The 13,170-nt window shown below is 41.2% G+C and overlaps 1 protein-coding gene across 1 annotated transcript; it reads left to right on the top strand.

The window, feature by feature from the left end:
• Positions 1 to 6,584: 6,584 nt before the first annotated feature.
• On the top strand, positions 6,585 to 9,920 carry CP8 (cationic peptide CP8). Its single transcript, XM_028184563.2, has 3 exons — positions 6,585 to 6,742; positions 7,822 to 8,012; positions 8,592 to 9,920. Exons 2-3 carry the CDS (start codon positions 7,823 to 7,825, stop codon positions 8,699 to 8,701), a joined length of 300 nt encoding a protein of 99 aa, XP_028040364.2. The 5' UTR covers positions 6,585 to 6,742; position 7,822; the 3' UTR covers positions 8,702 to 9,920.
• The last annotated feature ends 3,250 nt before the right edge of the window (positions 9,921 to 13,170 follow it).

The raw sequence follows: 13,170 nt of genomic DNA, 5'->3' as shown, positions 1-13,170 counted from the left end.
AAAACATTCACATATAAGAACATTCAATTTCAAAGTAGTTGAGGAACATGCCTGTATTTTCAAGCCATAAATGTGCATATGCATGAGCTAAATGTGCATTAGAATGTTTGCTTCCACTTTCACAAATTACTTTTCTTCTAAATATACGCATTTTATTACAACCATTGAAGCAAAGTATCTTATTTACACGCGATATTTAGATAAATTGAACAGATTTAATTCACTTCATATGATTGTATGCATAGCCGGTCAGAACTCAAATCCTCTGCGCAAATGGTATTCACGCAAGGGAACGCTTGTGTTGTGAATTGAGTCGTTTTATTTAGATTTTGGAAAATGTTTATAATATTTCAAAACATAATTGCTACAGCGACGGTAGCCTACGTTCTAAAATTAAAAAAATGTCTCAGCATTGTCTTTAGGAAATCAATTGAGTACGAGTGAAATTCACGCTCTAAGGGTACCGTGTGCAAGCTTAGGCCCTTTGTACAAAGCTAAGCAACCCTCCAGAACAAATATTGTCCATGTATTGTGGTTTGACATAAACCTATATTTTCACAGATCAAATCTTAAAATGACGTCATACCCACTTCTTTCGGCTTCGTTCGTAGTGCAGGATATAATATATGTATCATATATTATTATTATTCTAAATATCATATCTTCATAAAATATTTCAAATATTTTTTCTATACTTTATAGGTTTGTTAATGAATATTATGCTCTTTCCTCCAATGACGAATTTCATAAATAATTAAACTTTCAACTACTGATTTATTTTGTTATGGCAAAAATTTTGAAAAATTTCGGTTAACGTGTAGGTATATTTATTTCTAACTAGAAGCACGTATTTATATGTTACTTCGTGCTCCTTACTTTGCTTATGTCGGCCTTCCATACAACGTTCGTCACTTATTTTACTCTTCTAAGGATAAAATTTAAAAAAATATTTACTCAATGGATGTTCGCAACATAATAAGCCAAAATTTCATGTTGCAACCACAGTTTCTTAGGGTCTGCGTTCATGAATTAGTCAGGGAAAGTAATTAATTATATATTTATTTTAGGTAATTTAGGTATTGTTGCAAAATTGGGCAATAAGGACTATGTTACCCTTAGCTGTCCAGTTGTAAGTAATTTACAGAAGATAAACTAAATTAAATATAATTTACAGCAATAAAATACATATTTCTTAATAATTTGGGTTTTCATTTTTCATGTAAGAAAATCAAACTTAACTTAGGATTGAACAAAAAAACTGTTTTCTAGTTCCAGCGTATTACTACTGTTTTAACGCAACGAATTTGTATAGACTTAAAATTTATGAAGGCTTAAGTTAATTAAAACTTTTGAATCTAATTTGTTCATTGTAAGATAATAAACTGCGCATTTAACCTTAAGTAAATGGTAACTGGTAAATGGTAATGGTTAACTACATTTCTAGTCCAAATTTATTTTTTTATTATTTTTACGGTACCTATAAAATAATTAAAAATTAAATATGATTTGATTCAGCATTGTTAAAAGATATGTTTTTTTTATTGCTTAGATGGGTAGACGAGCTCACAGCGCACCTGGTCTTAATTGGTTACTGGAGCCCATGGACATCTACAACGTAAATGCGCCAACCACCTTAATATAAGCTCTAAGGTCTCAAGTATAGTTACATATTTATGTAACTAGCCTAAACATAAGCCCTCTGAGTTTCTCGCCGGATCTTCTCAGTGGATCACGATTCCGATCCGGTAGTAGATTCATTCGCGAAGCAGCTGCCCTTGAGTTGTTAGGTCTCCTTTGCAAGCACTCGCGTAGCTGTAAGCAACTCCCAACCCTCCTGGCGAAGCCTCTGCTCGCCCACCTGTCCTGGTGAAACCGGAGAGGCCTCCGAGCCACCAGTAATTGATCATTAATAAAAAAATTGAATTTATAGTAAATTCAGCTCTAAGTTGAAAATTCATTAAGCTAATCAGAAGCCTCAGGAGTTGGTACTTTGTAGCTCATTCCATATGTCAGTAAGTGCAACATTTTAGATAAAAGTTAAATTGCATTGTCGTCTATTCTCCTTCACGCTTCAGTAATTTTTATTAAACTTAATCATCGAAAGGTCGAGACCCAAGATAATATTGTATTTAAGAGTGACATACAAGCAATCGAAATGTCAGTAATTAAGATAAACTGCATTTCGTTGAATCACGAGAGAATTGGACGTAATATTTCATAGTTTTCATAGATTCACAACAAAAGGTTCTTTAAGTAACATAAAGATTTTTTAGGACTAAGGAATTATTGGTGGTCCGGAGGCCCGCGCCCTCTTCCTCGTCTGACTCGGACTCGGACATGGAGATTCGACCCTTCACCCGCCACTGATGAATTCACGGTAGGCTAGAAATACCTTTCTGGCCTACCGTGAAAGGCCAGAAAGGCCTTTATCACTTCTTACCAGAAGCGCGCCGCGGAGTCCTGAGCTCCCGCAGCCGCTAAAGTGAGTAAGGCTGCAAACGCCCCCGCCCTCCGACCCCCGTCGCTCCCTCTGCCCGTGGTACACCGTCACCGCGTCCAGTTGCACTAACCAAAGCCCAGACCTCTCTCCCGGTAGTTCTTCAAGAGAAGGCTGCCTGGGATCGAGTTTCCCTGGCCCTTAAGGCCAAAAAAATTAATTTCACCAGCGCCCGCAATCTCGCCAACGGCATCTAAGTAAAGGTGCAATCATCTGACGACCATAGGGCCCTCACCTCTTACCTCCGTAAGGAGCGTATAAGTTTCCACACTTATACGCTCCAGGAGGAGCGCGAACTCCGCGTTGTAATACGCGGAATCCGTAAAGAGTTAGATGTAGAGCTCGTAAAGAGAACAAGGAAGTAACTTGTTAGAACAAGGCCTACCAGTGAATTCTGTGCACCGTATGCACACCGGTCGCGGTAGGGAGCCATATAATATGGATCTAGTCGCTGCTCGGCATGGGCAGCTCTTTCATTCTAGCGGGCGACCTAAATTGTAAGCACATCAGGTGGAACTCTCACACCACAACCCCTAATGGCAGGTGGCTCGACGCGTTAGTCGATGATCTCGCCTTCGATCCGCTAACCCCGACTCACTACCGGCTAAATAATCGCGCATCGCCCGGATATACTCAAAATAACGTTATTAAAAAAAGTAACTCTGCGCTTACACTCGATCGAAGTAGTTTCAGAGTTAGACTCAAACCACCGTCCCGTCGTTATGAAGCTCGGTCGCGCTCTCGATCCCGTTCCCGTCACGAGGACTGTGGTGGATTGGCACATGCTGGGCATCAACCTGGCTGAATCTGATCCACCAATTCTCCCATTTAGCCCGGACTCTACCCCGTCTCCCCAGGATACCGCTGAAGCCATAGACATCGTAACCTCACACATCACCTCGACATTAGATAGGTCATCGAAGCAAGTTGTAGCGAAGAACTTCCTTCACCGCTTCAATTTGCCCGACGATGTTAGGGAACTCTTTAGAGCTAAGAACGCGTCAATCCGCGCATACGACAGGTATCCTACCGCGGAAAATCGTATTCGAATGCATGCCCTACAACGCGACGTAAAGTCTCGCATCGCCAAAGTCCGAGATGACAGATGTTCTGATTTCTTAGACGGACTCGCGCCCTCGCAACGGTCTTACTACCGCTTAGCTCGTACTCTCAAATCGGATACGGTAGTAACTAAGCCCCCCCCTCGTAGACCCCTCAGGTGGACTCACGGCGTTCGATGATGACGAAAAAGCAGAGCTACTGGCCGATACATTGCAAACCCAGTGCACGCCCAGCACTCAATCCGTGAACCCTGTTCATGTAGAATTAGTAGACAGTGAGGTAGAACGCAGAGCCACCCTCGGATGCGTTACCACCCGTCACCCCGATGGAAGTTAAAGACTTGATCAAAGACCTACGTCCTCGCAAGGCTCCCGGTTCCGACGGTATATCTAACCGCGTTATTAAACTTCTACCCGTCCAACTCATCGTGATGCTCGCATCTATTTTCAATGCCGCTATGGCAAACTGTATCTTTCCCGCGGTGTGGAAAGAAGCGGACGTTATCGGCATACATAAGCCCGGTAAACCAAAAAATCATCCGACGTGCTACCGCCCGATTATCCTCCTCATGTCTCTAGGCAAACTGTATGAGCATCTGCTCTATAAACGCCTCAGAGACTGCGTCTCATCCAAGGGCATTCTCATCGATGAACAATTCGGATTCCGTGCAAATTACTCATGCGTACAACAGGTGCACCGCCTCACGGAGCACATTCTCGGAGGACTTAACCGACCAAAGCCGATCTACACGGGAGGCCTCTTCTTTGACGTTGCAAAAGCGTTCGACAAAGTCTGGCACAACGGTTTGATTTTCAAACTTTTCTTCCTGTCTAACCGCTCTTTTCGATATCGAGTAGAGGGAACCCGCTCCTCCCGTGACTACTCACGGCTGGAGTCCGCAAGTCTCCGTTCTCTCTCCGCTCCTATTTAGTTTATTTATAAACGATATTCCCCGGTCGCCGCCGACCCAGCTAGCCTTATTTGCTGACGACACAACCGTTTACTACTCAAATAGAAAAAAGTCCCTAATCTCGAGTAAGCTCCAGAGCGCAGCGCTAACCCTCAGACAGTAGTTCAGAAAATGGCGCATAGACATCAATCCAGCGAAAAGCACAGCAGTGTTATTTCAAAGGGGAAACTCACCGCTTTTTTCTCCCACATTAGGAGGAGAAATATCACCCCCCCGATCACCCTCTTCGGCCAACCAATACCCTGGGCCAGGAAGGTCAAGTCCCTGGGTGTCACCCTGGATGCATCCATGACATTCCGCCCACATATAAAAACAGTCCGCGACCGTGCTGCATATATTCTCGGCAGACTCTATCCCATGATCTGTAAGTGGAGTAAAATGTCCCTTCGGAAGGTGACACTTTACAAAACTTGCATAAGGCCCGTCATGACTTATGCGAGTGTGGTGTTCGCTCACGCGGCCCGCACACATATAGGGGGTCTATGTCCAATCCCTACAATCACTCTTTTGCAGGTTGGCCGTTGGGGCTCCGTGGTTCGTGAGGAACGTTGACCTACACGACGACCTGGGCCTCGAATCAATCCAGAAATACATGAAGTCAGCGTCGGAACGGTACTTCGATAAGGCTGTACGTCATGATAATCGCCTTATCGTTGCCGCCGCTGACTACACCCCAAATCCTGATCATGCAGGAGCCAATCACCGTCGACGCCCTAGACACGTCCTTACGGATCCATCAGATCCAATAACCTTTGCATTAGACGTCTTCAGCGCTAACACTAAGAGTCGGCTTAGGAACTCCGGTAACCGTACTCGTCGAACTCGACAAAGAGGTCGACGTGCAACCTAACCCATGCATCAGCCCGCTGAGTTTCTCGCCGGATCTTCTCAGTGGGGCGCGATTCCGATCCGGTAGTAGATTCATTCGCGAAGCAATTGCTCTTGAGTTGTTAGGTCTCCTTCGGAGGCGCTCGGTCAGTTGTTAGCAAATCCCACCCCTCCTGGCTGAGCCTTTGCTCGCCCACATGTCCTGGTGAAACTGGAAAGGCCTCCGGGCTACTAGTAACCTTTCAAACATAAAAAAAAAACTTCGGCGATTCGAGATTTTACGTCGCGTTGTAGGGCAGGCATTCGAATACGAATTTCCTCGGTAGGATATCTATCAAAAGGAGGGTACTCGCCTAGCCATGTAGCATGTATTGTATCTGATACTGTATCAAGTGAGTACGTAGGAGCGAGACCGCTGTGAGCCACTCACGCGTGGAGGGCAGTAAGCTCGCAGATACCCACTCAGTGGCGATATGGCTGTGAACACAGAGGCGGCTCGCAGTGTGTCTGTGGACGGCGACCCGACCTCTTGTGTAGTGAGTACGTAGGCACGAGCTTCAAATTGACGTCTGTATTTTTTTTCCTATCTATGCTGATAGCCTTGAGAGGCTATTTTAGCTTCACCCTAACGTGTAGGTGAGCACACGGGGCTCAAACCGGAAGTGTTGCTAGCACTGGCCCTGGCAAGAGCAGTGCTTCGCGGAATCTACCACCGGCTTGGAAACGCGACCCGCTGAGAAGATCCAGCGAGAAACTTAGTGGGCTGTGTCTATGGGTTAATTCACTCGTCGAGCCCTTCGTCGCAAGCGACGGGTTCGACAAGGACGGTGACCGGAGCCTCCCGCATTCTTTGTGGATACAGTTCACGGAATTAACCGATAGACCTTCTTCGAGAGTGTCGGCTTTGACGAGCTCGGCATCTAACTTATTCGGGAAGCCACGACTGCACGGAATTCACGATCCTCCTGGCGTCCTCCGAACCTTTCATCTGTGAAGGGGATGGGGGTGACCGGGCATTCACGTTGTGATGTATATTGCGATAATGTATACTTATATATATTACTGTACATAATTTGGGTCCCCCACTAATATACATGCGTATATTTGATGTTATTTGCAATGTATTCGCAGACACTTAAGGTAAAGTGAGAAAACTGCAGAAGAGTGCTCAATTAAATTTAGATTTTATGCAATGTTGTGATTTATATATATTGCAATAATAAATGGATGAATCCTGAAGATAACGAGAATGTAGAAAATCCAAACAAGGTGCAGGGTTATCTCGTCGTCATTCTTATAAATACTCATACATCTCCCGGATCTACACATTCAGTATTTTAACTTGCACACAAGACTATTACGAGAAACGTATTCAAAAATTTCAAGTAAGTTTTTTATGTTTTTTTCGATGAAAAGTTTTTATGAGGTCGAACTCTCAATTCTGTTGTATAACGGCTGTTCCAGTCTTCGGATCAGAATGACTGTACCGTGGCAGTAATAGGTAGGATAGTGGTACGTACCCGTGCGAGCGTACAATACGAGTACGCTGACATGATACTCAAAGAATACCTACTGCTGCTCATTCTCCCGTGAATTCCTTAGTCGCCCTTCAAAATACACTCGTGACTCTTCCGACAACACAGCCAGACAAATAGTATATTGCTTCGTCGTAAAAATTCCTAGTTTTAGTTCTGAAAATATATTCTGTATAGCTGACCCGGCAGACTTCGTAGTGCCTAAATCGATAAAAAAAAGACCTAAACTTTTGTTTAAAATAAACTTAAAACAAAAAAAAGGAAAAACAAAATTATTATTTTTATTTAATTCCGAGCATTTTCATATTTTTTTAAACATTTTAAACCTTCCCTGGACTTCCACAAATAATTGGAGACCAAAATTAGCCAAATCGGTCCAGCCGTTCTCGAGTTTTAGCGAGACTAACAAACAGCAATTCATTTTTATATATATAGATTTCAGCGTATTAAAATTTGTACAATGTATTATTTCCTAGAACAACATAATATTTCGTTTGAAAGAATGAAATACGTTTGCCTTCTCTTGTACGTTTTCGTGGAATATTTTCTATCTTGAAACTTGAATAAATTCACATGAAATCCCGAACGTTAGACAGAATATTGAGGTAGGCTTAGCATATTATTCAAATTTAATTCGACTCAGCGAACCGTTGCATTTTTGAAATTGATTCAGTTGGTCTGGCTTCAAACTTTGAGAAATAAAGAGGTAAGAATTGAAAAAGTTGAATCTTCGTTTTAGATTTTCTTAAGGTGATTTTTGTTCGTTGATAACGGACTTGTATTATTAAAATATTACTTGAAAAATTAATACCGCACAAAGAACACTAAATATTAAATATTAACACTAAATATTAGCTAGCGCAGGACTTGTGGCCGTCTTCATTCTAGCGACAACATAGTTTATATTGTTTTTTTTAATATTTTTACAGAATGAAAACGTTGATTTTTATAATGCTGGCATGCGTTGCGTCAGCAGCGTACGGTGCTTTGGTATGTGGTACAGACTACTGTGAAAAAAATCCATGCATACAGCCACCACTTGTTTGCCCTAAGAACACTGAGCATCGCGCCAGACACGCTGGAAAGTGTGCTTGTTGTCCCGCATGTGTAACTTTACTTGGTAAGTTTACTACCAGAAATTAAAAATCAGATCAACGAGATTAAGCGATCCCTAGCTACACTCGAGGAAGATTGCCAACCAGGTGGACGGACATTGTCAAGGAGGCCACAAACACCAGCGTCCCGGGCGCTATTAAGCAGGCCGAATGCAGGCAACATTGGAGGAAGCTGGTGGAAAAACTGGACCAAGGTGGTCACGACCCTCAGTACTGAGGAAACGACAAAGAAGAAGAAGAAGCTACACTTTTATCGTGTGCTCTGTCGGTGTATATCGGAATACAAACATAAACTAGTACATCTTGCGTTAGGACATGACGATATCTTCAACAATTTTTTTGACTTCGAATAAGAGTTAGATTCTAAAACCGGAATAGTTGCCAAGATCATTAACCACCAGAACAAAGAGACGTTTCTTGCCAAAAAATTATTATCATCATATTTATTACAAAGCTTTGTTAAAGTCAGATTGTCTTCATCTGCTGATTCCTATTATTTTTTTAAGTTTACACCTTGTCAGTGCCAATATCAGAGTACAAACTAATATTTTCATACTTAATTTTTCTTCCATATATTTTTATAGATGAAGGTGCAACTTGCAAGATTTATTCGAAGGAACTAGGCGAAACCCCCTCCGCTGTGTGTAAGAAGCCTCTCAAATGCATCAAAAGAGTTTGCACTAAGCTTATGTAGTCGTTTTCATTAGCAGGAAAATATAAGCTTTCAATATTTCTATCACGACCTGTTCGAGATATAATTTGTGTACGGAATGAAATTGATAATAATATGCACTATAGTAAATATAGAAATTTGAAACAAAAAAATATGACTTTTTAATAAACCGAACAAAAATGAAATGAAATAGTATGTATTATACAGGTAACCCTGTGAGGATATCGGGACAATGTATGTAATACTAGTATAATTATTATATTCTCATAAGTCTTTGATAATTGTGCAAATCTGGAGACTAGGGTTAGACACATTTATTAAAAATGACATACTGGTAATAAAAATAAAAAAAGTGTGTGTGTCCGCTCCGACGCACGACTGGAGTTTACTGGATATAAAAAATTAAACGAAACAATACGAGAAATAGTTCTATATTACGACAACACGATACACTACAGATTATTAACAAATTAACGAGACACAAAACAAACGACTAACAAATATATGAAAATACAATAATGAGAGAAACGCGCGATCAGTACGAGGCTTTGTGGCGGACTGCCGGCGCAGCAGCCCGGCGTCACCTGCGATAACGCGGCCGCGCGTTGGCTCCTGATTGGCGCGCGCACGCATCACGCAATCAGGAGCCAATCAGGCGCATAACGCATTTCGTGTGACATGCTAGTACGATTTTGATTGGCGCGCGCACGCATCACGCAATCAGGAGCCAATCAGGCGCATAACGCATTTCGTGTGACATGCTAGTACGATTTTGATTGGCGCGCGCACGCATCACGCAATCAGGAGCCAATCAGGCGCATAACGCATTTCGTGTGACATGCTAGTACGATTTTGGTCCCCATAATTTTCATACCCCGGGCCTATATATGTAAATCGATTCTAAAGGAGTAAACTCCAATAATTAAAAGTCACATTCCCCAAATTTGATATTGAAGATATTACAAATTGGCCGACTGTTCGTTTTAAAGTTTATTTTTTAAATTAGTTGCGACGATATTATGCTATTTAACTAATTTCATTATTGGTTTCATAAAAATAATTCTTCGAAAAGTAATTTTCTCTTAGTCATAATGTTTTCCTCACTTGTACAATTTAACTTAATTAAATTAACTTAACATTATTATTATCATATTACCGATGTTTTCCTGATTTTGGAAATAAATACTAACAGTTAATATTTTCATACGAGTATAATAAACATTTTAATTGTTTTATTTAATGCGATTTTTCATCATTTCATCAAAACGATGATTCAAACAGAATTTATTTACTATGGATCATTTTCTCCGTTATCGCCCATCAAGAATGCACTTATTTCTGTATTTTTACGGCAAAAATATAACAAGAGTTGAGGCCACAATGTTAAGATCATATTTCTTTTTTTTTTTTATGTGCCTATCTGCGATCAGTCCTGGACTATGAGCAGATCCGTTGCGTGTGCCATCGCGTCGAAGAGGCTCCTCACCAGGAGACTCCTCATTAATCACCATCTGTCACCAACTCCCTGTATATCATGACGTTTCAGTCGTTTGATGTAACTGACTTTTGTCAACGCATTAGCTAGGGTATTTGGGTGGTTTTCCAGCCGAGTTCTGTACTTAGTCCCTGTCAACCTTATCTCTTCCTTAACAGTTCTCATGTTCATGGCTTCATGGATCTCAGTGTTTGTCACAAACCATGGTACGTTTGCTATGGTTCTTAAGATGCCATTCTGCATTCTTTGCATGATATTTAAACTGGAATCGCATGCACTTCCCCACAGTTGTAATCCATACGTCCATATTGGCTTCGGGATCATTTTGTAGATTAGGAGCTTATTGTCAGTGGAAAGCTTCGAGTTACGTGCCATCAGCCAGTAAATGTTTTTGAACCGCATGTTTAGCTCATCTCGTTTTGATTGGATGTGTTTTTTCCATGTCAGTCTTTTGTCCAGGTGCATACCGAGGTATCTGACTGTATCACATTGTGGCAGGGTGATATCACACATTTTTACCGATGCGCAGCTTCCTTTCCTAAGCGTAAATGTTATGTGGACGGATTTTGTAGTATGAGCCTTTATTCGCCATTTCTGGAGCCATTCAGTCACTTTGTCAAGGTTGTTCTGCAAGGTAGCAGAGTCAACAGCTGGGTCCGTGCTGCTTGCAAGTAGTGCTGTGTCGTCCGCAAATGTAGCTGTGGTAACGCCTTGTGTTTCAGGAAGGTCAGCAGTATATATGGTGTACAAGACGGGTCCCAGCACAGTACCCTGTGGGACTCCCGCCATTATATCGTGAATATTTGATAGCTCTCCGTCTTCTCTCACCCGGAAAATTCTATCTATCAGTTATGATTTCATCAGTGGATAATAACTATGGGGTAGGAATGCCTTTATTTTGTATAGTAGGCCTTTATGCCACACCTTATCGAACGCAGCCTGGATGTCCAGAAACACGGCAGAGCAGTATTCTTTGTTTTCAAGGGATGATCGAATTTTTTCACAGACCCTATGCACTTGTTCTATGGTAGAGTGCTGTTGTCGAAAACCGAATTGATGTCTGGGTACAATTTTGTTTTCATTGAGTATTGGTAATATTCTACTGAAGAGAATCCTCTCAAACATCTTGGACAGCACAGGCAACAGGCTTATGGGTCTGTATGATGTGGGTTCAAGATCATATTTATGATTGAGTTTTTGGAATAATTATCCCAAAACAGGCAAAGTGCCATAAACAAAAGAGGAGAGAAAATGACCATGGAATTAATTTATATTTGGTTAATTTTATAAAAATAATTTGCACCTGTTGTTGAATATACTCTTCAAAAGTGGTAAACAAAGCATTCGTTTCAATTTGTTTTGAGTAAAACTCCGGAGCATCACTAATTCTTTCTATAAATGCGTCTACTGTACTCCATACTATCATATGTCTATATCTATTTAGAATTATATATAGAATAAATATATATATACGAGGTGTCAAATCACAATCATTACAGTACATTACCTATTAACTAAATCATACAAATAGTACCTAAATCTGATCTGGATTGCAATCTAAATGATATATGCACTCAGTAAAACCCATATTAATGTAGATAGCGAGCAAGCTTCCAAATTAGTTAATGAAAAAAAGAAAACAAAAAAAGAAGAAGTATCCACATGTATAGATAACTACAATACAACCAACACAAACATTCATCGGTTTCCAGGGTATAACATATGTTATGTTATATATTATGTTAAAAACGTCATTACGATGTTTCTTAATCGGTTTTATTTTAAATGTTATCCTCTTTTTTTTTTCTTAAAATCTAAGTCCCTTTTATTAAGCCAAGTGATTTCTATGGACACTGAGCATCGTCATCCAGAGTCTTAACGATTTTCCAATCCTCTTGAGTACTTGAGGGACCTAAAGGGGTTATTCCCCTTTCCTTTCCCCTAAGGTTTCAGTAGATATTCAGAAATTTATGAAAGCAAAACAGAACAATGGAGGACGCCTCTTTTCCAAGGTGAGTTTTTTCGTGTACTGTGTAGGCCCGTAAATCTTTTATGGTTTTTCATTGTTTACGATGCGCCATTCCGTTCCGCCAGCTGTGGCTTTATTGGTCTTTAACTCTCAACTTATTGTATATCAGTGACATATTTATTAGGAATATCTTTAAGCCTTAAATATTTATGTTATGCATTAATAGTACATTGTGCACCAAGGGAAAAAAGTTGGACATTTCCTCCCGCGTGTAAAATTGCAAACACGCGTTTTTTCCCGCGGTGCACATACTATTTTTTCGCCTACCAGTCCGAAAGTTCGACAATGTAAAAAATTTAGCACCCGTGAAGTACCGAGCCGGGGTCCAGGGGCGAAGCCATGGCGGGGGCTTGGGGGTGCCCCACCCTCATAAAACAACAATTTAACTGTTATTTAATTTTTAAATAAACTACTACTAATCGAATAAGAACTGTCTGATAAACTCATCTTTGTTTAATACTTCACTATTAAATTTTATTTCCTTTTGTTTATTTCACTTTTACACTAAACACAATATTGCAAATTACCCGAGCACATCAATGGCGGAGAATTTTAGGTGCGTGAGAGCAGACGTAGACACTAACGCGCATGCGCACTTGTCAGTACCCAGGGAGGGAAAGTAAGATTTTCTTAAGATGATGTTTTCATCACTCCCAGTGAATTGCGCCTCTCCATCAAGCGGATGAAGAGGCGCAAGGCGCCGGGCGAGGACGGTATTCCCTCTCTCGCATTCTTCCACTTCCCTGAAACGGTCGTGTCATACATGACACGGCTGTTCAATTCCATTCTGTCCACAGGACACTTCCCGGGAATTTGGAAATTGGGCAAGGTTATCGCCTTGCCCAAACCCGGCAAGGATAGGAGAAATCCCTCCAGTTACCGTCCGATCACCTTGCTGTCGCATGTGGGCAAGTTGTTCGAGAGGCTGCTGCTGAGAAGGGTGTCGCCGCACATCCTTCCCAGACC

Source organism: Bombyx mandarina, chromosome 10, assembly GCF_030267445.1.
Source record: "Bombyx mandarina strain Sakado chromosome 10, ASM3026744v2".
NCBI lineage: Eukaryota > Metazoa > Arthropoda > Insecta > Lepidoptera > Bombycidae > Bombyx > Bombyx mandarina.
The sequence above is the reverse complement of the archived record's forward strand: the minus strand, read 5'-3'. Positions and strand labels throughout refer to the sequence as shown.

Bases quoted from the DNA above. Each gene is read 5' to 3' on its own strand.
- CP8 (XM_028184563.2), top strand. From the start codon at position 7,823: ATGAAAACGTTGATTTTTATAATGCTGGCATGCGTTGCGTCAGCAGCG. The intron at 8,013-8,591 runs GTAAGTTTACTA...ATATTTTTATAG, and splicing joins CGCATGTGTAACTTTACTTG to ATGAAGGTGCAACTTGCAAG.